Source organism: Pseudorasbora parva, chromosome 11 (assembly GCF_024679245.1).
Source record: "Pseudorasbora parva isolate DD20220531a chromosome 11, ASM2467924v1, whole genome shotgun sequence".
Taxonomy (NCBI): domain Eukaryota; kingdom Metazoa; phylum Chordata; class Actinopteri; order Cypriniformes; family Gobionidae; genus Pseudorasbora; species Pseudorasbora parva.
The window spans coordinates 6,550,595-6,578,221 of NC_090182.1; the positions used below are offsets into that span (position 1 = coordinate 6,550,595).

A 27,627-nucleotide genomic window follows, 5' to 3' on the forward strand; every position below is an offset into this window, starting at 1 on the left:
TGTTTTAATTCAGTTCAGATTTATTGATAATAGGGTACCACAAAAACACAAACATTGACTGATGCTTTGTTCTGTTTACTATAAAAAGTGAACTTGTTATCAGTTTTGCATTGATTCATAAATAAATATACATATTCACGTTAAAAGTTAAGCTAGTTTGAGAACTTCTTTGATCATGACGCCCAGACCATCAAAGATCTCGTGGATGGGAGCGTTGCACATGAACGCACTTGTAGTCACCAGTTTGTTCTTGGAATCCACATGCACCTCACCAACATGCTTATTCAAGTGTTTGCTGCCTAGTTCTACCATGGTTTTTGCCACCTGAGCGTACGGCCACCTGCGGGTGTAAGAAAGACAATGTGAACCAGTAATATCATCAGAGCCCACTTTTAATAACTGCCTAAACCATCATCTCTCCTGTAGCTCAACCAGTAGAGCGTGGCACTAGCAACGCCAAGGGCATGGGTTTGATTCCCATGGAAAGCAAGAACTGACAATAATGTTAAATGTGTGCCTTGAATGCATGCTTTGGATAAAAGCGTCTGCCAAATGCATAAATGAAAATGTGAACCCTGCTAGAAGATATGGCTCAAACTCACTTCTCACACTCGGTGTCATGGCCGACGGTGATCTCACATCCGGGAATAGCTTTGGCTGCCAGCACAGGGGAGATGCAGCACATGCCCATGGGTTTCTTCGCCTGATGGAAACCCTTAATGACCTTCTCAATCTGAGGACTGATGGAGTAATCCTTGCCTTTGGTGGCCCAGTCGCTCAGGTTTTTCGCCACTCCAAAACCACCTGCATGGCACATTAAGATAAAGTGTGTTGAGAAAGAAATTGGAGGTCAGGTCAGTGTACGTTATACTGTAAGCTTTTATTGACACAAGCTTTATTTGATAATAGAGATGAATACTTCAGCACCAGACAGACAGATCCGCCTACTCGCACACATTACGTGGCCAGAGAGAAGATCTGCTACAGCAGGGTGACTGGAGAATGAATAATGTTACCTTTCAAAGGATCCTAATGATAGGAAATTGGCTGTTTACTATGTGAAATTTTCAGTAGAGCATTATCTGACTCATGTACAGTCAGGCATTTATGTCGCAAAATGGTTAATTTATGTTTATGTGTGAGTAAATCAAGCTAAACGGTCAAATTCACACTGGTCATGTTAGTAGCAGTGGCTGTTTACATTGAAGTTAAACAAAAGCCCAATTTTGAGTTTTATGGTGAGTGTAGGCGTTCACAAATACATTTTGAATGAGGTCTTACTCTTATCTTTATGACCATAAATGACAAATTATTTTAAGTTGCTTCCGCTGTTTTAATGAGACAGAATCATTTGGCTTTGAAGTCTCACTACAGTCCAGTGATAAGATGCGTGTCCTAAAAATGGGAAGCCTCAGGTGCCGCTTAACTCGCCATCTCCTCATGAAACGGTGAAGTAGGCTCAGATGCAGATGGCTCTTTTTTCCCCTTCTTGCTTATCTTTCCGGGATTTCTTGAAAAGTGTAATATTGAACTTTGTGCATCCGCCATTGTCAATGAGCATGACAATGACGGCTTAAAGGGTTAGTTCATCCAAAAAATGAAAATTGTCTCATTAATTACTTACCCAAATGTCGTTCGACACCCGTAAGACCTTTTAAAGATCCGTAAGATATTTATACACCCATCAGACCCCGTTCATCTTCACACACAGATGAAGATATTAGTGTTGAAATCCGATGGCTCAGAAAGGCCTTCATTGACAACAATGTCATTTCCTCTCTCAAGACCCATAAAGGCACTAAAGACGTCGTTACAAAGCCCATCTCACTACAGCGGCTCTACAATCATTTTATGAAGCGGCGGGAATATTTTTTTTGTGCAAAAAAAATGAAAATAAATAACGACTTATCAATCAATAAGCGGATTCATAACCGTGCGAAACTTTGTTTTTGAAATCGGCCCATCACTATAGACAGTAAGTCATTATTTACAATTTTTTCCTGCACAAAAACTCTTCTGGTGTCTTCATAAAATGATTGTCGAGCCGCTGTAGTGAGATGGGCTTTGTAACGACGTCTTTAGTGCCTTTATGGGTCTTGAGGGAGGAAATGACATCGGTGTCAATGAAGGCCTTTCTGAGAATTTTCATTTTTGGGTGAACTAACCCTTTAAGCGTCGCTCAACACATTAATCAAACCAATATATTTGAAAACAGCCATTGTTACTGCTTAATACACTAAAGAAGGCTGTACCGCTGTTAGGTGGAACTAACTGTAATTTGCACTACTGTCTGTTCAAAATAAATGAAAAGAAAGCTAGTATGTGGGGATTTGTTGCTTTTTTTCTGTTGTACCAAACCATGAGCTCAAAACCAAGGTGCGTACAGAACCATGACTTCTGTGTACCGTTACACCCCTATTATATATTAATAGTTTCGTGCAGTAGTAAGATGCCACGGATGTTTTGGTTACCTGGAATGACGAGTGCATCAAAGGCGCTGACCTCGAGCTTGGCCAGGTCAGTGATGTCACCACGGGCGATGCGGGCGCTCTCCTGCAGGACGTTCCTCTTGTCCGTCCCAGGCTTTCCTTCACAGTGGTCCACCACGTGCATCATCTCAACATCAGGTGCAAACATCTGAACCTACACAGCAAAGTGAACTGCATTAAAGCCAAGAGACGCAAAGGACAAGGTGATGTTTGTTCAAACCTTTTATGGACCCCACTGTATGGGAAGAAACAATGCTGTGTTAGTGTGTGTGTGTGTGTGTGTGGGGGGGGGGGGGGGGGGGGGGGCTACATTTTGGGGACAAAATGTCTCCACAAAGATGGCAATATCCGAAATCCTTGTCCTTGTGGAGACATGTTTTAGTCCCCATGAGGAAAACATCTTATAAATTGTACAGGATGAGTTTTTTTTAGAAATTAAAAATGCAGAATGTTTCCTGTGATGGGTAGGTTTAGGGGCAGTGTGTGTGTGTGTGTGTGTGTGTGTGTGTGTGTGTGTGTGTGTGTGTGTGTGTGTGTGTGTGTGTGTGTGTGTGTGTGTGTGTGTGTGTGTGTGTGTGTGTGACATATGAGGACACATGTGTATAATGACATGGGTATGACACAGGTATTACAAGGAGAGGGTGAAATATGAGGACACATGTGTATAATGACATGGGTATGACACAGGTATTACAAGGAGAGGGTGAAATATGAGGACATTGGCCATGTCCCCACTTTTCAAAATGCTTATAAATCATACAGGAGGAGTTTTTTTAGAAAGTAAAAATGCAGAATGTTTCCTGTGAAGGGTAGGTTTAGGGGCAGGGGCTGTGTAAGGGGATAGAAAATACAGTTTGTACGGTATAAAAACCATTACGCCTATGGAATGTCCCCCATATGTCACAAAAACGTGTGTGTGTGTGTGTGTGTGTGTGTGTGTGTGTGTGTGTGTGTGTGTGTGTGTGTGTGTGTGTGTGTGTGTGTGTGTGTGTGTGTGTGTGTGTGTGTGTGAGAAAGACATTACCTTGGCACCTGCTCGACTGAGGTGTACCATTACAGCAGATGCCTCATGAACCTCTGTGCCATCATACACGCCACAGCCTGACAAAATCACCGCCACACGCTTTACCATCTTGCCTGTTACACTAAACACACACACAAAAAAAATCAACTATTAAGGCTGCTCTTTTACTGTTGAGTATTCATTTGAACACATTGTGAAGGAGGTTCACGACACTGAGAAGAGATATTAGAAGAACACAACAAATGCCAGTTACTTACACACCTGCAGAATTAAATATTAATACAGTAGGCTTCTCACACCCCTAGAGAGTTTTGCCAAGGTAACACACATCAGTTTCCAGGGAGTTAGAGTAAACAAGTGCTGAACAGAATTTCGTTTTGACTATACACATACTGTCTGTATGCAAAATGTTGGATACAGTAAGAGTATAAATAATAATAATAGCCTAGTAAGAGAGACCATTAAACAATACTAAAAATTAAAAAATATTAAATTAATAAGGACATAATGATGTCTCAGTGTTCAGCTGAAGAATTCAGTAAGTTGTTACAGTAAACGCAGTGCAATGCAGTGCCTACCTTGTTGAAGGAGTTGACTTTACAGTGAAGTGTGCTGTCTCCCTGACTGTTCCTACACCACGCAGATGAAGACGCATATATATCGCTGAAGGAAACAGGCCCCGCCCAGACCCCGCCCAGACCCCGCCCATGAAGGCGCGTTTAGACCGTCGAGGACACGCCCCCACTTTCTGTCAGAGCTTCCTGGAAGGAAAAAGAAAACTATTGTTTGTCTCTGTTCTCCAATATAGAGAGTGCTTAGTCATGGTCTCCCTTTCTGTCAAAAAAAGTTCATCTGTATTTACATTAGTGACACATTAACTTCATATATATATATATATATATATATATATATATATATATATATATATATATATATATATATATATATATATATATACGCGCACACACACACACACACACACACACACACACACACACACACACACACACACACACACACACACACACACACACACACACACACACACACACACATATAGGATTAGGATGCAATAAATATTATAATGCAAATTGCCAGCAGAAGTCAAAAAATTCCCCACAATTATATAAAAGTGTATGTGTGTGTGTGTGTGTGTGTGTGTGTGTGTGTGTGTGTGTGTGTGTGTGTGTGTGTGTGTGTGTGTGTGTGTGTGTGTGTGTGTGTGTGTGTGTGTGTGTGTGTGTGTGTGTGTGTGTGTGTGTGTGTGTGTGTGTTTTCTCAGAACTTCAAATTATCAACTTTTTTTTTTTAATGACTTTTGCAATAAAATGACTGTTTAATGACGATGTATGAAGTCAGATCTCCCCAGTCACACAAGTGTCCTACCACATGTATAGTCTTTCAAGTGAATTATTATCATTGATTCATTTGAAATCTAACACTTTTTGTAAAATAATTTAAAAGTGTTTAAAAAAAAAAAACATTTTATCTCATAGTTCTTACTTTTTCCTTTTTACACATTTCTTACTCAGAATTGCGAGAAAAAAGTAAGAATTGGGAGATTTTTTTGTTTTTTGTTTTTTGTATTTGTTTTATTTATTAGACATTTAAAACGCACATAAAACATTCACAACTATAAGACATGCATCCAAAAAGATAACAGAACTGAAATAATTGGGCTTAGGCTACAAAACAAAATATAAATAAAAAATGTGAGATGAAATTGCGAGAAGAAAACCTGCCGTTAAAATAAATGCATATTTTCTATCTACATCCACATTTTACATAAACGTAGTCTACATTCAAATGTATTAAACTAAAAACTAGGCTAAATGGCTCAATTTCTCATTACTTAAAGCAGAAAATATTTAAATAAAAAATAATTGAAACATTAGACGGATTGTAGCCTATTCACAGCAGTGTTATATAAGGTGGAGGAAACCCAAGGAAAGAAGGAAATAAACCTTTTGTACAAGTGCACGTCTGACATCATCGTGAATGACGTCAGGGGTGTGTATATAAAGCTCCGCGTGTGTGAGAGAAGAGTGTGTGAGAAGCGAGGATGTCACTGCACTTATCCATCGGAGTCCTGGGAGTATCCGCGGGTGAGTGCAGAAAACTGCAAACGGGGCTTTAAGATCTTACTAATTATATATTAGCGAGAAATGTAAATGATCATAGCTGTTATTTAACTCAAACGGTAGAAATATTATGTTTTATTAATTTTTTTTTTAAAAACGGATAAAACATTTATTTGCGATATAGCCTAATTGTATTTTGAATATTTACGTCGTATGATAAGGTAGCTATATCATATCCTTATAGCCTAGCCTACGTATGATTTGTAGGCTATTTATTATGTTTGGAGAAGAAGAAAAATTGTCAGTAGAGGGCAAAACTAGCGTGCCTTTAATAAATGTGTCTTATAAACAGGTTCTTTGTTGCTTCTGGTGAACAACTATGCAAGCACCCCAGACAGACCCCTGATCCCACACACAGCTTTAGGAGTTCTGCTCCTCATGTTTGCGGCTCTGCTGGCTTATTCAGGTATGAATATGACTTATGCATTTTTAGACTACATAGTAATGTATTGCACACAGAAATGTAGGCTAAATCACGTTGACATTTGCAACAATTTACTTAGAAGCTACTTTTATCATGTCAAATGGAGCCATTTGTAATTCACTTCTTATTTGTTACTTAAAAATTAGGGTAACATGGGGAAGATGCCCCCTTAAAAACAATGGGTTTCACTTTATTATAAGGTGTCACTGTAATTATACATTTAAGTACTGAGTGATATTAAGTAAGTATACTATTCTAGGGTTACGATTAAGGTTGGTTTTGTTGGGTTGGTTACATGTAATCATGCATAAATTATAGTTATTAGTATGGTTACAAGGACACTGTAAAATAAAGTGTTACTACCCTTTATTATTTTAAGGTGTAATTTTACAGTGTAATTTTATATCTAGTACTGAGTATTATTGATTAACAACATGTATTTACTATAGGGTTGGGGTTTGTTTGTGGATTAGTTGCGTGTAATTATTATGCATAATTTACTGTTATTACTATGGTAAGTAAGTTACATGTAACAAGGGCACTGTAAAATAAAGTATCATCAAACAATGTGATTTACTTTGAAACAGCACAATATTAAGATATACATTAGCATGTGCAGGATGATGATGCATCGGCCAGTATGTAAATAGAAATATTTGCTAATTTACTTGTTATAGCACTAAATGTAAAATATAAAAAGATGGGTAAGAAGCCCCAGCTTAATATATATATATAGTATTGTGCATTATAAAATACTAAATCATCTATTAACATTTTATTTAAACAATTTAGTCAAAATAAAAAGTTGACAAAGCAGAATCAAGAACAAGGGAATGGACCATATAGTTTAAGTGGTTCATACACATAAAAAATCAAAAAAGAATATGTTTAAATGTATGATTACGAAATTACATATACTAAATGGTTAATATCCTTATTTAGATTTATACAAAATGATAAATTCATGATATGAATTAATTCATATGCTACAATTTATATTCGAAAATGATAAAAATTTTGTGAAAAGAAATTGCTTTTCTTCATTCTATGTAAATCTCTCTCTCTCTCTCTCTCTCTCTCTCTCTCTCTCTCTCTCTCTCTCTCTCTCTCTCTCTCTCTCTCTCTCTCTCTCTCTCTCTCTCTCTCTCTCTCTCTCTCTCTCTCTTTCTCTCAACCACTGTCCTTTTATTCAGGTGTATGGCGCAACAAGTCCCACAATACACTGTTTGGTAGTTTGTGCTTGACAGTGTCCGCCCTGTGGTGTGGCTCAGGTTTAGTGCACATACTTACAGGTGAAAAGATAATAAACAGCAGAAATGAGCTGAGAGATGCAATGGTGCCAGGTCTCGCAGCTTTCACTCTGGCACTGCTTGTTATTTGCATTGTGTCTGTTATATGCCATGAGGTTTTCCTCTCATTCATTGCCCTGACCATATGTTTAGCGTGTGCCCACCAGATTGCTGGTTTGGCAGATTTGGCTTTCGGACAGTCAGCCACCGCTGTCTGCTACCTTATGGTCTGTTTGGTGGGAGCTTACTTTGGCAGTGGCCGTTTGTTGTCTTACGTCACACAGAGGAAGATTCAGCTACCCGGAATATTTAGGAAAGATAGTGTGATACCATTACAGAATCAAGAAGCTAATGATGTAGTGATCATAGGAATAATTATGAACCTATTGTCAGCCAGTGTGCTAGCTTGTCCTCTGCTTGGTGTCGTCCCAAAGCTTTTCTCCGGCCATGTGCCATGGCTGTGGACCGCTGGTGTTTTCCAGCTGGGTGTGTGTGTTAAGAGCTATAGAGCTATGGACACCTTAGCGGCCACTTTCTATGGCTTCACATCAATTCTGCACTTAACTGAAGGGTACACTGCACTAGTAGTGCACTCAACAAAGCAGGTTCCCTATTCCCCGGTGCCTTTTCCAGTTGTATTCTCTGTGTTGTTTTTCATCCTGGCTTTGTTTAGCTTGCAAGGAGGATTTGTGAACACTATCTACCAACTGTTTTTTGTGGCATACTGTATAGCAATTGCAGCCGAGCCTCAAAGCTTCTTTCAGAGAGGAACTCAAGGTGTACAGGCTGCCATCTTTGTTGCGTCTGCTTTTGTGCTCTTTATTGCCATTTATAACATAGCTTCCGTTAACAAGATACCTACAGGTGCAGATTTCCTTAAGAACCTGTTTAGCCGCAGTGATAAATTTGTTCTGCAAACCCATGATAAAGATTTACATGCTCCCTATCTGGGCTACTCTAAGTATGCAGACGCTGAGGTGTTGGGCCACGGATGCAGTGTCCTGGCTGCCTTTTCAATTACAGCCTCACTTTCAAGTGGAGACCCCTTGGCCATAATCATCCTACCTTGGGCAGTGGTTTCGGGTGGGGTGCTACACCTACTCTGTGGTTCTGTTGCCTTTGCTAGAGGAAAGACTCTAGAGAGTACAACTTTCATCCTTTACGGCATCATGTGGACAGTCTGGGGACTGACACGCTTCGGCGGCCTTTATGGAGATGTGCGTGGCCTACACCTAGCTGTGGGAATCATCGGTTTCATGCTCGTCAATGTATTAGTGACAGCTGGAGCCCTGTTTCTTAACAAAGCTTGGTTCATCTATACCTTTACCTTCCAACTCATCCTCATCAGCTTCTTACTGGATGCAGTAGGTGCTCTGCCCCACGGCTACGATATCGGTGTGACCATTATTGTTGGGCTGGTCAGCTTCTACATTTTCCTAGCCAGCATTTTCAACTGCACCTTTAAAAGTCCACAAATGCCCTTTGGTGATCCTTTCATCAAGCTGAGTGGCTTTGGAGGAGGCAAAGACAGCTGCCCTCATCTTGCAGCCAGGAGGTCCACATCTGTGCAGCAGATTGCAGGTGAGCCACTAACAATTTTTTTTGATGTATAGCTTAAGTCAGGGTAGATGCCATATTATACACATATGAATATGAGTCTATGAGCGATAGACGCACAACCTTTACAATGACATGCCCTCTAAACAAGCTGGGGCAGTCATAAACTTATGGTTAGAGCAGGAGTGTCCAATCCTGGTCCTGGAGGACCAATGTCCTCCAACCCCAATTAACACATCTAAAACAGCTAATCAATGTCTTAATAGGCATACTAGAGACTTCCAGCAGGTGTGTTGAGGCAAGCTAGAGCTAAACTCTGTAGGACAGTGGCCCTCCAGGACCGAGTTTGGACACCCCTGGGATCGACACAGGATCGATTCTCAAAGAAAATGATTGAGGTGCCCTTGAGCAAGGAACATAAACCCGAATGTCTCCCCGGGTTTGCAGTGTGTCTGTGTGTGTGTGTGTTCACTACTCCTAATCTGTGTGCACTTATTTGGATGGGTTAAATGCAGAGGACAAATTTCAGGTGTGGGTTACCATACTTGGCCTTCTCGAAATGTCACTTTAGCTCCTTTCACACAGAGATTCCATAAAATCACTGGAAGTGTGAATGAACCCAAATCTAAATATCCCATAAAGACACATAAAGATCCCATAAAGATCCCATAAAAACACATAAAGATCCCATAAAGACACATAAAAATCTCGTAAAGATCCCATAAAAACACATAAAGATCCCGTAAAGATCCAATAAATATACATAAAGATCCCGTAAAGATCCCATAGAGACACATAAAGACACATAAAGATCCCATAAAGACACATAAAGACACATAAAGATTCCGTAAAGATCCCGTAAAGATCCCATAAAGACACATAAAGATCCCGTAAAGATCCCGTAAAGATCCCATAAAGACACATAAAGATCTTGTAAAGATCCTATAAAGACACATAAAGATCTCGTAAAGATCCCATAAAGACACATAAAGATCCCGTAAAGATCCCATAAAGATCTCGTAAAGATCCCAGAAAGACACATAAAGATCCTGTAAAGATGCCATAAAGACACATACAGATCTCGTAAAGATCCCAAAAAGACACATAAAGATCCTGTAAAGATCCTATAAAAAGCCCCACCCCGTCTCCTCACACTCACCTGATTACTATCCTAACCAGAGATATGGGAAAGTTCTCAGTTCTCATCACAGCCTTGTTTTCATTTCCGTCAAAAATTAAATATGGTGCTACCCTGACTAAGGTCTATTGGCAAATATGCTTGCATTTAGATGAGTGTGCATCTATCTAGGCTTTCTTTTCTTTTCTTTTCTTTTCTGACAGAGATCATGAAGAATGGGGGCATATGTGGAATGCCCACAGACACGGTCTATGTACTTGTGGCAGCTTGCAATCGTCCGCAGGCTGTTGAAAAGGCATATAGGTAAGCCTAAATGTAAGAAAAACCAGTGTTTGTTTCTGTTGCTCCATTAGTGTCTCTAACCATGTAATCAAACCTCTTTAGTGTAAAGAAACAGGCTAAAGAACGACCCATGTCCTTATGGATTTCATCCATAAAGCAGCTGGAGCCAGTCAAACAACAGATCAGTCCTCTTCTCTGGGACTTTATGGAAGCTGCTTGGCCATCTTCCATTAGCCTGGTCATAGCTAGAGGTGAGCGATGTGATATTAACAACTGGTCTGACATGTGTGCCAAATTATTTAACATTTAATCCAAACTTCTCTATTTGATTTTAGCTCCATGGATGGAATTCTTTGGATTGGGCGACTCGTCAAAATATATTGGCACACCACAGAGCATAGCCATAAGAAACCCAGACTGCACTGTCGCTACACACCTCATAAATGCGGTATGTGTTGTAATTGTTTGCGTATTGAAATGTTGGGCTTTATCATGGTATAAACCATGCATTCTTGTTTGACTAGGTGGGTCCCATTGCGGTCACATCTGCTAATCCCACTGGTGAGGCAGATACTACACATCATAACCAAGTTTATGCAAAACTTGGTGACAAGGTACAGAGGCCGTTTTCTTTTTTGAAGATTCATACCCACCAGGAGACTTGTGATGTAATTGGCTCAAATCCTGCAGGTAGATGGGGTGCTGTGTGATGGACCGTCCCCAGAGAATATCGCCTCCACAGTGGTAGACTGCACCAAAATCGAGAGTGGCCAGATTGGATTTTTCCGTGTCGGTCTTATCCCTAAATCTAAGGTAACTAGTGATCATTCCAGCATGGATGCCCTGCTATCCACAGCCTTGTGCAACGATGCGGAGTTAACATACATCTGTTTGTTGTGATTTTCTGAAGGTTCTCCAGATCTTTGAGGAGATTCAGAAGAAGCATGTGCATGGTGAACAGAATGCAGCTTTTGAGATGGATAACACAGACCTTAACAGCAATCTCGCCGGCTCGCAGACAGACTCGGGGTTTGGTCGTGTGACCCCTGCCGACTCACAGAGCTCTCTGGACCTCAGCCAACATGACCATCAGGAGGAGGAAGAAGAGGCTTTATAGATCATCCCAAACACCAAATGTGCTATGCAATTGTTGAATGTGTCCATTTTGAATTGTACAGTACGACCTTTCAGTGTGTTGACATTGGATACGTCAGACAATGGGTCAGAAAAACAATGCAATTACATTAGGATTGTATTTAGGATTATGGTAATTATATGAATTAATTAAAAGATAGTATTAGGCCTCAGTATTGTAAGCATATAGCATTAATGTATTGTTAATTTCAGTGTGAGGTTGTCATTATCTTACTATTAATTCTATACAATTTTCTACTTATTTATTACTTTTTATTTAACATTAAAATGTAAAAATGTATATATTGTTAAATTGCCAATGTCATGTTTTATTTCTGTAATATATTGCATAAAATATTTTTTGAAAATGAATCACACGTACAGCAGAGTTCAGTATATATGGAGTCCTGACTGAAAAAGTTCATTTATACTGTTTGTGAATGTATTAGGCTTTGTTTGGGCAGTGATTCTCCTGAAAACTTGTTGTAAATACAGCATTAGGGTTTCATCTTCTGGATGAGTCAATAGCAGCCTCAGAATGGCTTAGTAAAATGTGAAATTTTACACTGATTTGGACAGGTCTAAATAGTCATATGTCTCACAATACATATATTATGTTGCCTTGACCCTAAACACACCCTTACTTCTAAACCCAGCCTCACCTCAAACTCATTAGCCATAAATGTGGGAATTTTCCAGAATAGCGTAGTTACACAGTTACACAGTATATAGTAGTTACGGCCACCTAATATAAAGTGTGACCAAAGTTTGTTTTAACAGTGTAGCTGAATAAACGAATAACTGATGACAGACAAAGGATATTCTGTACCAGTGAAAGAGATTCATCTGTGTCTGTCAGGAGTTAGTAAGTAATGAAACACACAAGACTTCATCTTGTTTACGCATCACTTCCATTCTCGCACACATTACGTCAGAAAACAACACTTTCTTACAGTAAATGTATTCTATGACTTATATAAAGTCAATGGAGATGGTTGGTTTGTTTCCCCCTGGTGAGCGTGGCTTTCGGATTATGACGTGCGTCCCCCTGTCTCTAATGTAATTTTACTCAATTACTATATACTATAGGTTTTAATGAATAGTTCCTGCTGGTTTTACTGGTCTTTCAGACACTTTTTTAGCTGACCAGGCTGAACTTAGCTGGTCAAACTGGGAGACCCACTAAAAGACCATCTTAAACCAACTACTTCCAGGTTTTAGCTGTGTTTTTTTTATTTATCAGGGATGTCTGAAACGTACATCATATTCATTGAATTGCTGAATAATAACCCCACTACCATCTTTTCACTTCTCCAGCCATCCATTACCCAAACCAATTTATCTGTCACGGTTGTGTTTAGTTTTGGTTTTGTTTTCTTCTGTCTTTTGTGTTCCTTTGTTTTCCACCATAATCAGTTACTATGGATATTCATCTAATCATCACTGTTTATTATTTAGTTCATCACCATGCCTATTATAGTTCCTCATCTTGTCGAATTCTTCGTCCAGCATTGTTTGTACTGTTTCGAGTTATTGGCTTATGTTTAATAAAGACTGTCATTATTTATCTCTTCTTCTTTATCCTTGAACTTACTGTTGTGATAAGAATTATTGTCATCATTGGTAAATATGAATTCATCTTTGATCTTTCATTCAATCACATTATAAAATAAATGTTCTTCTCAAGAACATTCTGGCCATAATTATTGACTCCTCTAAACTTTTTGAGTTAAATATCTTTGAAGGTGCATCTACCTGGTAGGTCTACTCATTGGATGAACAAACGTTTTTAAGTTGACTTTAACTAAAGTGAATTAGTTAAGCTAACTTAAAAAGGTAAATGCGATATGTTTCCTTATATTTAAGTTAGTTTAACTAACTGTGTGTGTGACTGTGTCTCCTTGCATAACTTTAAGAGACTTTAAAAAGAATATTGCTTGTCCAATGAGTGATCAAACGATACAAATATATAAACAACCATTTATCATCTGCAGTTAATCGGTTTGCATTGTTTATTTTATTTTTTATTTTTTATATATTGTTATCCTGAGAGTCTGTGCTCTTAATTTAATCAGCAGTGAATCAAACGTAGTGACTGTTTGATAATGTTTGCTTCATTACACACATAACACTTTCACATTATATAATGCGAAAGTATTATATGTGTAATAAAGCAGTTCTAGTTTATATTATGACCTTGGGATTCCTATCATTTTTTACTCTCTTCCCTGTCAGGAACATAAGATTACTTAACACTGAAGTATAACAAAGACAAGTTACATAAATGCAGACTGATTTGATTGTAGAAGAATGCCGTTATGTCACACAAGTGTGACAAATGACTTCCTTGTTGTTAAATAAGAGCAAGTATATCTCAAAGAAACTATTGGCCATCAGATGAAACGCCATGCAAATTAAAAGATTAGATTTTTTACTTACTATTATGATTTTCTTAAAGAGCTTCGGTACAATGAGGATGTAATACTCTCAAATAGTGACAACAAAGAGGTTTTGTGACGGCTTATAGTTTTAGGATTTGTTTAGTCACAGGTTTACTGAATGGAAGGACAAAAGAACCTAAGTCTGATTTCACCTAAAGGAAGTTCAATAAGGGGGATTTTTTAAAAGTTAAACATTAAATGAACACTTAGACCAATAAAATACTTTTTTTTTCCCAACTAGGGTAATACATGAACAAGTCATGATGGGCATGGACAGCATCTCTTACAAGAAACGGTTTCTTTCCAGGAAATCACTACAAAAATAAGACGCTGATGCATCAGACTCCGAGTTTGTTTTTGTGTGGAAAGCTGAAGAGGCGAACCAATGACCCTGCCCTGTCAGTTTATTTGCCCTGCCCGTCAATGAAGGGCACAAACTGCTCTTTGAATTCTCAGACTATGTCATGATGTCTCATGAAGCTGGCAGGACATCCTAGGGCCTCCTGTTTACAATCTGAGAGCACAGGGCAGAAATGAAAGTGGTTCATTGGCTTGTAATCACAGGGGACCCAATGGTGTTATGTAGACCCAGAGAGCCACCCATTCTCCTCTGTAAACTTTAGATCGGTTACTCCACTCTCATATATTTGTTATGCAATGTAATGTGGTCAAAAAGTCTTAAGGGGATAGTTCACCGAAAAATGAACCCTGTGGCTCGTGGCGACACATTGATGTCTTAAAGGTAGGGTAGGTAAGAATTGGTTAAAAAACTTTTTTTCCAAATTTGCTTAAACTTTCTTTATATATCAATACATAATTAAAATGTAAGTACTCTGAAAAAGAAAGTATACAAATTGAGTGTCTGTAGACCTCTCGCGACTGTTTTAAAGACAGCTCATTATTTCCATTCACTCCACCTTCTCCCTTCCGGGCTCTTTCCAAAGCCACGCCCCCAAAATACATGAACGCGCATCACCAACCAATCAGCTGGAAGACGCATTATTGACCTGAGAGGAGTGGCGTGCATGTAGTGACATCATCAGAATCACATGTAATAAAACATCTAACTTTATCAGTATGAATATAAACAAATAAGATGTCTTTTAGCACTCACTATCAAGCTAGAATACCGCTACTGGTAAAGTTTAAAATATATTTTTGTTTGATTTGGTAACGAGCTAGTTATATTCATTAGGCAAAGCTAAAAACAGGTATAGCATTGATACATGTTTTTCCAATAACATCAGTTATACTGTGATGAAGATGAATTTCGTGTAAGATTCATAACATATACTGTGTTTTGCATGTAAGAGTTTCCATGATGAAAGCATTGTTGATTAGCAGCTAAAGCTAACTTAGCTCTAAAAAAAGTTCCTGGATGCGGTGTACTAGCTTTTACACATCCATTTTGTTATCTAAAGTTAAATTTTGCGTAATTCAACATGACAGCGATCAACTTGAGCTAAGCATATTGAGTATTTATCATCTCTACTAATGGCTAAGTGTTTAATATTGTTACTCTATGCTAAGTAATTATGTTAGCTATATTAGGCAGCTACATGTGCTCTTGATACATGCTTCATGAAAACATTAACCAAAAAAATGTATAATCAAAATGAAAGATTACCTGTCCAGCAGAAATACAGCCAGCAATGAGTCGTTTTTCAGCCCCTTGAGGTCCCTCAGTTCTCGTTGGGGCTGCCACGCTGATATTTACTCGCGTTTGATTTCTTTGTTTATTCAAAGACTTTCTGTGCATTGCCTTTTCTCGTACTGTCTTCCTTTTTTGCATTGTTTGCCTTCGTTGACTGCAAAACCCAGTGTCATGACAAATCGTGTCCGCCTGTGAAACGAATGCTTTTGCTCTTCCTAGGTTTCGTGCCGTGCGTATGTGGGCGGATCCTGTAGCGAAAGCGGAGGTCGCCATGGTAGCGAGAGAGAGTGACAGTCGCCCCAACCAATCACTTGTCTCGTCCTGAACGAAAATAATGAGCGGTGTTTATTGCAGATTAAAAAGTCTAGAGTCGCTCGATTTTTATACTCTCTTTTTCAGAGTACTTACATTTTAATTATGTATTGACATAGAAAGAAAGTTTAAACAAATTTGGACAAAAGTGTTTTAGATCATTCTTACCTACCCTACCTTTACGACATGACACGATCAGTTTCTGCGAGAAAACAAACAGTATTTATTGTAATTTTTTACCTCATATCAGACGAATCCCATCTAGTGTTCCCATCGCCATTACTTCCGCCGGAGAAGGTCAAAATCTTGGCGCGATCATATATATGTATTTATAGATTCCTCATTAGTGCCCGTTAGTGCTAGATGAGATTCGTCTGATATAAGGTAAACAAATACCATATATACTGTTTGGTTTCTCGCAGAAACCGACCGTTTCGTGTCTTAAGACATCAATGTGTCGCCTCAAGCCGCAGGGTTTAATATGGATTCGTATATCTGTGTTTTTGACTCTCATAGTGGCTCATAGAAAAACACCCCATTGACATGCATTAGACAAGCAACGGTTGGAGTTAAAAATCTTCATTTTTGTTCTGCTGAAGAAACAAAGACACTTACATCTCGCATGCCCTGGGGGTAAGCAGATAAACATCACATTTTCATTTTTGGGTGAACTATCCCATTAACTCTACAGGGGCTAAACATGTTTGTTGTAAGGAAGTGAGAACCGCAAACCGGTTCTTTCAAAGTACCGCTGAAGAACCACACTGGGCTCAACAGGTTCTTTATATGTGACCCTGGACCACGAAACCAAGTCATAAGTCGCACATGTACTGTATATTTGTGGCAATAGCCAACAATACGTTGTCAATATTATACATTTTTCTTTTATGGCAAAAATTCTTAGGATAAAGGTAGTAAAGGTCATGTTCTATTAAGATATTTAGTACATTTCTTATTGTAAATATATGAAAAATGTTTTATTAATAGTAATATGCATTTTTTAGGGACTTCATTTGGACAACTTTAAAGGAGATTTTCCTAATATTTAGATTTTTTTTTGTACCCTAAGATTCCAGATTTTCAAATAATTGTATCTTGGCCAAATATTGTCCTATTCTAAGAAACCATACATCAATTGAAAGACAAATCTCAATTTTAAAAATGTGACCCTTTTGACTAGTTTTGTGGTCCAGGGTCACAAAAAACACCTCAACCACCCCAAAGAACCGCTGAACAACCACATTTTTGTGTGTGTATTAATGGCAAACTTTTATCGATTCCACTGACCTGCGTCTTGAGTTTTTAACAGCAAATGCGTGCTGAACAATCAATGTTTTAAAGCATAGCTTTTATTAATTCTGAATGGATTGTGGACAAATAACTAAATGATATATGTTTCCTCATGGTTGAGAGTTTCTGACAATGAAAATAAAAGTCGCAGTAAAAAGCTCTAACGCAATTAATGTAAATTATTACATTAAGACCGGTAGAATCTCTTACATTTTTAATCAGTGAGTGAAGTTTCTATTGAAATGGAATGAGGAATAGTTTCTGAGAGGTGGAAATGGAACAAAAAACCCAGAAAAGACAGTCAATACATAATAATATTCACCACGGTTATTTTTGTAGCATTACGGAAAAAAAAACAAAAAAACACACGCACACTCCTCTATGGAAAGACACATGACCCTTCACACAACTTGATGCATCATTCTTTTAGTTTATAGGAGGCATTGTCTCGTTAGATGAGAGATTTCAGAGTGACTTCCTCATTATTGAGGAAAAAGGACATTTAAAAATCAGCTTTCTTTTATGTGATTTGTTTGAGAAGTGTAATTGTAGCACACATTTTGAATAGAAACCAGCATCCACTTACAATTTGTTTGGGGCTGTCGATAAATAATTTAAAAAAAGTTATTCTATCGCATAGTTTTCTGAAACTGACTTTGATTAATTGCACATCACATTAACATTTTAATTATACAATTATTTTCACAATCACTTTGTATTTGTATTTTTTATTTATTTATTTTGCTAGAAATTAAAGCCAGTATCAATACTGCTTTTTCAGTATTTAACAGAATCAAATTGTGCCATTACATTATAATCAAAAGGCAGTTTTTTATCAATTACAGAACATTAAACAACATTTCAACAACTTTTGTGGGTGAAATATGGACAAACCCAACCAATTAAAAATGTAGTTTTATTTAAAATTCAAACAACATTTGTCTTGACCCAAACAACCCAACCTATTTCCAGAGTGTGTATAACAGGAATCTTATAATCAAGTGTAACCCAATTATTTTTATTTATTTATTGGATCATCGATCCTCTTTCTACAATGTCACACCACACACAGATAGCCAGATCATATCCTGTAATGCCAACCAAAGATGTGAGGAAAATACATCAGCATAGCTACTGCAGAATGCGATACAATTTATGCTTTGTTATTTGTGTTAAATACTATTTTAAACAGATTAAAAGGCAAATATTAATGGCTGAAATATGTGTCCCATCCCTATAAATCATTAATAATTATACATCTGCAAACCACACCCCAATGACGGAAGTAACTGGACAAAGTTAACATGCACAACAATGCAGTTAAATATAGCAATTCCATTAAATCTACATACTGTATATTAGGACATTTTCAGTGTTAAAATCTGACTGATGTTGAAATCAAACATTATCTAAAAATGATTAAAGGGCACATGGTCAGAATTGAACAATCAATGATGGACCAAAAGTACAATGACAGTACAACTTAATATATATATAAGAGTGCATATTTCACAATAGATGGTGTTATTCTGTTTAAAGACTGTGAGTTTCGGAATGACTTCATAAGAAAAAGGAAATCATTTTTTCTGACATCACCTTGGCTGCATGCTTCTTTAAGAGCCATGAGCCAAAAAGAGCTGGTGAAGCATCAGTGGAATCTCATTGCTAAAATGTTTCACTCAGATAAGAGCTAAAAAAAAACATTACCAACGTATAGCTGCATACATAGAACACAATGTATAGTCATCAACAAGAGGAGGAAATCTGGCACGCATGATGTTATCAAGAACAGCATCCCTCCAAAATTCATGAGAAGATAAACTGATCCGTGAGGCTGTCAAGAGGCCGTCAGCAGCATACATTAAAAGAGTTACATCTCTTTCCGGCAATTACTAATTAACTACGTCCCGTATTCTTCATCAGCCTGGTTAGTTCTTGCAAACACACATATCCAGTCTCAAAAAAACACGTCCTGATTTTGCCAAGTGATTACTGTCCTGAGACCAATGTGCTTTAATGATGACAACAACTGTCTCAGCCAATTTACGTTTATTATATCATAACCATAAGGTCTGTCATATTCATAAGATGGTCTGAAGACAACATTAGTAACAATCTGAAGTCATATGATCATCTGAAGATAAAATCAGTAATGAAGTCTGAAATCTGAAGTCATATTCATAAGATGGTCTGAAGACAACGTCAGTAATGATCTGGCAGACTTTGCAGAGCGGACAGGGCTCATAGTGATGATGGCATGATTGCTGTCCCAGGATCATCCTTACAGCACATTGGTTTCAGGACAGTGCAGCCACTTGGCAAATCATAATGTGCCTCCCAAAACAATGTGGGAAAATGTGTTTGAACACAAATGAAGACCAAATGTTGGCGTAATGTTTGCTGTACGTTTATGGCTACAACATACTCCGCAGAGAAAAAAGTTCTCACTCCAGGGCTGCGAAAACAAAATGAGTTCACCTAATTTCTCGGGAATGTTTTTGTAGCCCGTGTCTGAGTGAAAGTTGAAACATTTTAACAATGAGATGCTTCACAAGCTCTTTATGGCACCATGGCTCTTTTTGGACTTTCTCCCCAAAGTCCTCCCCAAATTCAATGATCGGCCAGGAGTCGAATTATCAATCAAAAGTATTGTTTATTATGAATTACAGCGAGTAAAAAAAAAGTTAACGGATACCAGGGTTCTGAATGGCAGAGATAAGCATCTGGAGCACTCCAGAATGCTCTTACAACTCTTTCATTCATTTCTATATTCTTGTTCTTCTGTCTCCTCCGCCCACCACGTTTCCTCCAATCAGGGGTCCTGTATTGTCAGTCTCCAGGCAGCAATCTATATAGAGAAAATTGAACACATGAGAATCAAAAGCCACCCAGTAATTTTCCATTTCATGCCCTTGTATATATAGCCTTTGTTTAATTTTGTTTCGATTTCTGTAGAAGTGGTTATGCTTTTCTCACAAACCCTCACCTTTTCACCTCTAACCACATTGACTTTTTTGCCTCCAACCAGACATGTAAAATCATCAAACATTTATCTACAGCAATTTTCCATATATCATCAGTCATTTTAATCATGATAAAAAGCAACATTAGCAATTGAAATCATAATGAGCAACATCATGAAATTAGCAAGAAATTCCCTTCACTCTTATAGAAGCATCAAAACAAGATGTCAGAAACCTCTTAGAAAATCAGCTGATATTTATTTGCTGTCACTTCAGGTGAAGACAGGTGTGTACTATTTCACATGAGCTTCATAAGAAGTTCATTCTGAAAACATGTAGCCACGCAATTATAAAAGGTTGTGCATAAGAAGAAAAAAATGGTCTAGGTGGCTGTCAAGAGGTGGACAGCAACATTAAAAGATTTGCAGCTTTCTGGCAAGTAGCTGCTCCCTACATGTGAAAACTCTTTCCTGTATTCTTCACCTGTCTGGGCTTTTGAGATACTCAAGCTTAATTCAACAGATCTGAAACATTTTTGGAGAGAAGAGTGGGAAAACAAGTCAAGATGTGCCAAGCAGAAAGAGTCCAAACAGACTGAGTGCTGTAATAAAGTCAAAGGTGCGTATTAGTTCAGGGCTGTGCACACAAATGCAGTTATTTATTCCAAGTTTTTTACCAGCACAGACCCTCTTTTGTCTTTAAACTAATGTTAGGATTTACTAAAGACACAATAAAAAAATATATTGTGGTCATACCCCACTTATGGTGCATGTTGTCACATTTCACTTCCATTCTTTCGGGGTAAATCAAGAAAAAAGATTCCATTGTATTAATGAAACAAAACCACATAATTGAACTAGAAGTGTGTGCATGTGTGGAAAATAATAAATACTCTGAACCCCGAGTGGATTTACACAAACTGATAAAGTCAAAAAGTATTCGGAAGTGCCCCACTCTCCCCGAATCCTAACATGTTGTTTTTAACTTGTTCAGAAATCTGCCTCCCTTTCAAAGCAGGCACACAACCTTCACAGAGAATGCTGAAAACTGGCATAATTCATGTTATTATTAATAATGTAAAACAAATATTATTGTAGTGATTTTTACTCAGTTCACCGATGAGGTAGTGATTTTCAGATCACGTGTCCCTTAAGGTGCACTGTATTCCCCAACAGGTTGAATGAACTCAAAATATTTGATGAAACTGATTACCTCAAAATATTTATCTATGTTAAAGAATATTTTAAGCAACTTCTACTTAAAATGATACTTTTTTAATGCTCAAAATCTTTAAGGACAAGGATAAAATTAAAAAGAATAATGTGAGAAATATATGTTTTAAGTAATTACTACATTAGTCAGACAAGCTCTTTAGACTCCAAATCTTTGAGAAAATGAACAACATTAAAACAAATAATTTCAACAAACAAACATTTTAAGTAATTACTACTCTAAACTAGAAACATTATTCCCACTAATTTTTTTGAGGAAGCTGATGAACTGAAACATAATAATTTGACAAACTAAAAATTTAAGTAATCAGTACTTAAAGTTTGGATAAGTTCAATGAACCTGATGAATTTGAAACCATTGTTAAAACTAACAAAATTGACACTGGAAACAGAGTTGTTTTTTTTAAGTTATCACTCCTAATAATATATTGAGGTTATATTATGACTCATTCAGTTTCTCACACCTAAACATTGTCAATTCAGCCTCTTATATTTTTAAGTTAATTTAAGTCTATCAAAAACACATTTTATTGACTGTTTATGTTTATTAATTTCCTCAAAATCAAATATATTTAAGTTGTATGATTCAAATAAAAAACTATTCAAAAGACAATTTCACTGCAGATTCCTTTTCTTTTTATTTAACAGAAAAACCTCCCTAGCAATGGGGTTCATACAGAAAATCAAAGAAATAACAACAAAGGTAATAATACTCAAAAAACAAAATTAATAGGCCAACATAATAGGCCAATCCAAAAATAATAGGCACACACACATTAATAAAATAATAGGCACACACACATTAATAAAAAGCGGGGGGAAATGGTATTCCATTTCTTGCTTGATTATAAACATGCTGGCAGTCCAAACAATGACATTTGGAAAACAGACTTAGTACTCATCCATCATCAACTCATTTTTAAGGCTAAGCAGTCTTGGAGGTAACCGCTTCAGGTCATCCAAACCCATTATAATTTTCTGAATGAAATTGAATGTGTATGACAATTGTTTTGGATAATCAAGGTGAAGTGCATAAATTAAGCCGAACAGCAAAATGAACGCCTCGGTCAACTCCGCTATATCACGCACAACAAAATCTCCCTCAAGAACTATAGAACTGATAGCAGGACCAAACTTCACAAGGGAGTCCGTATCACTTGAGACAGTGAGAATAGCAAGAGCTGCATCCGAGATGTCTGGCAGGTCAATTTCATCTGCCTGAAGAACATGACAGTAATTAGTTAATGAGTAGAGTAGTCAATGAAAAACACTACATGTGTATTTAATATAATATGAAATACCAGTGAATGAAAAGTTCAGGTGAAATTTCCAAATATGACATTCTTGGTGAATTACTGTGGTATGATTAAATTGCTATTCTGGTGGCTAGGAAGATGGTTGGGGTTGTTGTCTTTTGGTTGCAAGGTCAGAGAGGGTTAAATAGAAAGAGATATACAGAGAAGACAAAGTAAGAAAAAAAAAGAGAGTGAAAGAGGACACACAGTTGAATCAAAAACTTACATTCCAGGTCTTAAAAAATCCAGCAGCATCTTCCCGCAGGAAGATGGGAAGGGCCCGCAGAGTAACTGTCCGTCTGCTGTTGATATCGACGTCTTCCTAGAAAGACAGAGGGATTGTGGGGTAATAGGAAGACAAATCAGTAGAATATTAATCCTATGCATATATTAAAGGTGCACTATGTAATTTCTTTTCAGTAAAATATTCACTCAACCCTAGACTTTGTGTATCCCTGTGGAGAGATACAAAGGGATAAGATTAGGCTAGGCTATTGTCATTGGGAAATAAATGCATACAAAACACTTATAATAATATAGGCTACACATTGGCTACATTGTGACACTAGTAATGGACGTTAATATAAGACAGATGAAATCACTGCAGTGTTACTTTTCATTACATCTAGCAGCTAATGCGAACCATGTAGCCTATGGCAACTAGCTAGGTAGTCTACTAATAAAATGTTTAAAAGCGTGCTGCCTGTGTGCCTGGCATGTCATGTGTTTGACAAAAGTTGTGTAAGTTATGAAACATTGCTTTGTATGGGATGAATTTACACTCACACAATAACTCATGAACTTGATAAATGTTGAAGAGCTTTCACTATCCGTAAAAAAATTACTATTTTACTATCCACAAACAAATGCCTTTTAACTTGTGCAAAATACAGAATTTCATGAATGTGCAGCGATTTGAACAAATAGAGACATTGGCCCTCATTTATCAAAAGTGCGTACACCAAATTTCCAGCGTACACCTTGCGTACACCCAAACCCACGGTGACTTTGAGATTTATCAATATGGACGTTGGCGTACGGCACGCTCAAATCCTACGCCAGCTCAGGAGGTAGTGTACGCACGTTTGAGTTAGTGTGAAAATGCGCAGAAAAACAAGTCATAACACCACAAAACACACTGACAAGATATGCTATATTATGACCCACTGTTAAAAACCACAACAACAACATTCAGTGTTTATTTTTGTGCAACATGAACGTCAATGTTTAATTTGTGTGACTTTACCAAAGCGTTTGATTTGTAGGCATATGTATTCCTCCAGTCGCGAGCCTGTGCACTTTATCTGACGTTTCAGGCCCGTCTGGCCCGGCAGCTGCGCACGGACTGGGACTAAAATAATTCAGACTGACAAAATAATAAAAATGACCTTCTTCTTTTAAATAATAATAGTAATAAAATCAATAAAAACGACATTCTTCTTCTGAATAACAAGCGTCATTAAGAATAATAATCATAATAATAATAATAATAATAATAATAATCTTACAAATTGTCATGTAAATATTATTGTGAATGAATGGTAGTACTCTACATCACATCATCATCACTATTGTACACCCCAATACATGCCGTGATACGAAATTGCTATTTTTTTCAAAACGTGCTGTAAAATAATGCATTGTAATTTATCATCCAAACAGCTTTAAACTGCTGGAGTGCGCTTCTCAACCTCCACATTATTAAGAGTACTCGTAATTTGGGTCCATATTTTGTTTTTGTCTGTGCCTTTAATCCCACTCTTTAAACTCCCAAATAAAACAATTTCGTTTTTGTTTTTTTCCAATTCCCTGGTGATGGTCTCGATGGGTGCGGCTCAATCATCTCTCTAGTTCAGTAGTCAGAGCACTGATCAGGGAGTCAGCCCATTGACTTATGTCCTAATCAGTGCCCTGACTAGTGGACTAGTGAGATGATTGAGCGCGCCCGATCTCCACGTCGGAGAAGTTTCGCTTCTTTGCCGTCTGTGTGTACATGGCGTAAAATGAGGGTGTGGGAGACGCGGATACTTGAATATATAGGGGCGTGTTATTCTAATGACGATCGTTTTCAGCCGCCGCATTTATCAAGGCCAAGTATTGCGTACACCTGGATTGCAGAGGTGCGCACAGTTTCATAAATCAGGCGGTGAGAGGAGTGTAAGCATAATCGCCAACATATACACCAGTTTCTACGCAAGATTGATAAATGAGGGCCATTGTGAATACAAAACTTCGATTTTTTATTATAGCAAGTCAGAATTTGTGCGTGCAATAAACGGCCGTTTCACACCGCAAGCGTCGCGTGAGCAGCAGTGAAGCGGGGGTTTCGGCGGCGAGCCTATTTTGCTGCGCTGCTGACGCTCAATTAAAGTGAAATAACACTTTTAATGGACAAAATAAATATGATTTCACACAAAAAGTGCTTAAAATGCACACAGAAGCACGTGTAGTGTACTTTAACAATAACGAGTGTGTCAAAAAAGAAAACGAAGAATAACAAATATCTGTAGAAGATTTACCCATTTAAACTTGTTTCAATTATTCAGTTTGGGTGAAACAATAATGGTTATGATTATAAAAAATAAAGTAAACTGGAGTATGTCATTAAAGAGAAAACGAAGAATAAAAAACATCTTTAGAAGATGTACCCATTTAAACTTGTTTTAATTAATCCGTTTCGGTGAAAGTATGGTTATGATTATAGAAAGTAAAGTAAACTAGCCAGAAAATATAATAAACTTTCTTTAGTTTAGTATTTAGTACTCAGAGGTATAGTATAGGCGTAGGCTCTCATTGTGGGAGCCGCTGCACAAAGCTTCGGGCGTCTGCAGCTGCAGTGACGGTGTAGTTACGCTTGCGGTGTGTGTGCATTCGCGGATCCGGTGACGCGCGTGCATTCATTGACTCGTTTGTGAGTCGATCCTATTTGATTCATTTGGATTTGAGACTTTCATTTCGCCGGTTTGGCCTTGCACGATCCACACACACACACACCCACCTGCTGCCTCTAGATGACAGTATATTCTGCCGAAACAGACAACGGCACTGTGAGCGTTATTCTGCCTATAAGACGCTTTATGTGTAGGCTACTCGTTATAAAGACGAGGAAAACGCTTAAAAGTAGGCTAACATTAAAAAGGTATTAATAAAAGTATTAATAACGCATACTTCGTATAGGCAAGATTAAATCAAGTTATGAACATAAGCGTTTTCTCCCATAAAAACGTTTATTCCTGCAGTAAAAACGGTGACATTAAAAGTAGGCGTACACTTTATGAACGTGCTATTGCATAACACGCATTTTATAATGGTTTTCTATGGGAGAAAAATGTTGTGATGAATGTAGTGTTCATAACCTGATTTTATCTTGCCTAGCATATCCGTCAACGGATCCACAAATGCAAATCACGCTGCATGCACAAATTTTGACTTCTTAATATAAAATCGAAGTTTTGTATACTGGCATGAAGTTGGTTTGACGTTTCAAATGTTATTGAAGTTTGAAACGTGCATACCAATGTCGTATGCAACTTTAGAGACGGTCCCTAAATTTGCGAATATCAAACGTCTAACGTCAAACCAACTTCATGCCAGTGTTTTGTATTCACAATTATGTGTCTATTTGTACAAATCGTATTTTGCACACACAAGTTATAGGCATTTGTTTGTGGATAGTGAAATACGTCTGCAACATTTATCAAGTTCATGGACAATTGTGTGCATTTATTAATCATTTTGAGTCTAAACTCATCCTATACCTTCAGTGTCCGTCTATAAACTAACCTGCGCGGCCAAAGTAGGCCTATCACCAGTAACGGATAAAGGATCTTTGGTAGTGCTAAAACCATACGGTTTGTCTGTCCAGTTATCCCACTAAAGTAACGTAGTGCAACAAGGCTGGCTGGCTGACAGCTGAGACAATTAACTTTAGTTAATTCGCTAAAACATGCAGGTAGCCGCAAAAGGTCTCTCTCACAAGCCTACACTTTAGCTGAGGTCTGCCTGGAAGATGGCAAACAAATAAATAAACAAAGTACATTAAGGCGTGTCCTTACCTTTGTGTACAGGCGTTACGGTTAGCATGCAGACTGATGTTGTTGATGATGGATCTCTTGATGTTGCTGCCTACATCCGGGTGCGCGCAGCAGTCCTTGCAAACAATGTCAAAGTTTATATTTACATCCGCCACAATCGATCATAGACTAGGTCATTCACCATTCATTGGAATGTCCGATTTTTTTTTATTTGTTTATGTTGGTTTGTATAGGTTATTAGGTTATTTGAATTTGCCATGTTGATATGAACCTCCAATGAAGTTGCACGTCATTATTACGTCAGACGTAATTTCAATCCACTCTTGAACGAAATGAGTTAGGGGGTCAGTTCTACTCATAAACTAAGAGCTAATCTTGTCTAAATAATCAATAACTGGAAACTACTTAAGTGAACTTAAAACTTTTGTGGTGCCTGAACAATATTGCAGCTTTGAGTACAACTCTGCAATTTTATTGAGTTTAGAACACTGTTGGGGAATACAGTGTGTGGTTATGAGTGTATCAGATGACCCTTTCCTCACTTTGATACAAGAATACTCTCTGAACAATACAAGAACAATCGCAAAAGAGCTGTTCAGTAATTCAGAGTTGATGTAAATTAGGGAGTTGGTCAGCTGATTTATCTGAAGGATTTGTGAGTCTGGACAACTACACTGTAATGAAATTATATGATCGATAAGTTATGACAGCATATGTTTTTACATTGTTTTAACTCATCAAAATAAGTTAAGAAATGTAAAACTTTTTTTATTAGTTATACAAGATGTAACTCATTTTTTAAAGTCAGTTTAACATAATTTAAGTTGAAATAACTTAAACATCCAAGTTGATTTTACTGCAAAAGTTCAGAATTTGCCTTTTTTTACAGTGTAGTAGAGTCTTAGCCTGACAAGTCAGACCCACATCA

The 27,627-nt window shown here is 37.6% G+C and overlaps 2 protein-coding genes and 1 long non-coding RNA gene across 3 annotated transcripts; 1 reads left to right on the forward strand and 2 right to left on the reverse strand.

The window, feature by feature from the left end:
* On the reverse strand, positions 1-4,190 carry si:ch211-153b23.5 (uncharacterized protein LOC321177 homolog). The gene is made up of 5 exons (XM_067456442.1): positions 4,092-4,190; positions 3,514-3,634; positions 2,472-2,643; positions 603-804; positions 1-340 (listed from the first exon to the last, which is right to left on the reverse strand). Exons 1-5 carry the CDS (start codon positions 4,166-4,168, stop codon positions 148-150), a joined length of 765 nt encoding a protein of 254 aa, XP_067312543.1. The 5' UTR covers positions 4,169-4,190; the 3' UTR covers positions 1-147.
* Positions 4,191-5,558: 1,368 nt separating this feature from the next.
* Positions 5,559-12,859, forward strand: si:ch211-153b23.4 (uncharacterized protein LOC335392 homolog). The gene is made up of 9 exons (XM_067456443.1): positions 5,559-5,618; positions 5,947-6,060; positions 7,272-8,948; positions 10,266-10,365; positions 10,447-10,595; positions 10,680-10,792; positions 10,869-10,958; positions 11,035-11,157; positions 11,255-12,859. Exons 1-9 carry the CDS (start codon positions 5,576-5,578, stop codon positions 11,459-11,461), a joined length of 2,616 nt encoding a protein of 871 aa, XP_067312544.1. The 5' UTR covers positions 5,559-5,575; the 3' UTR covers positions 11,462-12,859.
* A 9,135-nt stretch (positions 12,860-21,994) lies between these two features.
* On the reverse strand, positions 21,995-27,190 carry LOC137092185 (uncharacterized). Its single transcript, XR_010908172.1, has 3 exons — positions 26,721-27,190; positions 22,892-22,987; positions 21,995-22,588 (listed from the first exon to the last, which is right to left on the reverse strand). It is a non-coding gene; the product is annotated as an uncharacterized lncRNA (long non-coding RNA).
* Between the last annotated feature and the right edge of the window lie 437 nt (positions 27,191-27,627).

Excerpts from the sequence above, each read along its gene's own strand:
- si:ch211-153b23.5 (XM_067456442.1), bottom strand. The coding sequence starts at position 4,168 with ATGCGTCTTCATCTGCGTGGTGTAGGAACAGTCAGGGAGACAGCACAC. Across the intron at positions 2,644-3,513 it reads TCAGTCGAGCAGGTGCCAAG|GTTCAGATGTTTGCACCTGA; the intron begins GTAATGTCTTTC and ends TTTGCTGTGTAG. Across the intron at positions 341-602 it reads CATGACACCGAGTGTGAGAA|GTGGCCGTACGCTCAGGTGG; the intron begins GTGAGTTTGAGC and ends TTACACCCGCAG.
- si:ch211-153b23.4 (XM_067456443.1), top strand. The coding sequence starts at position 5,576 with ATGTCACTGCACTTATCCATCGGAGTCCTGGGAGTATCCGCGG. Across the intron at positions 8,949-10,265 it reads ATCTGTGCAGCAGATTGCAG|AGATCATGAAGAATGGGGGC; the intron begins GTGAGCCACTAA and ends CTTTTCTGACAG. Across the intron at positions 10,596-10,679 it reads TAGCCTGGTCATAGCTAGAG|CTCCATGGATGGAATTCTTT; the intron begins GTGAGCGATGTG and ends ATTTGATTTTAG.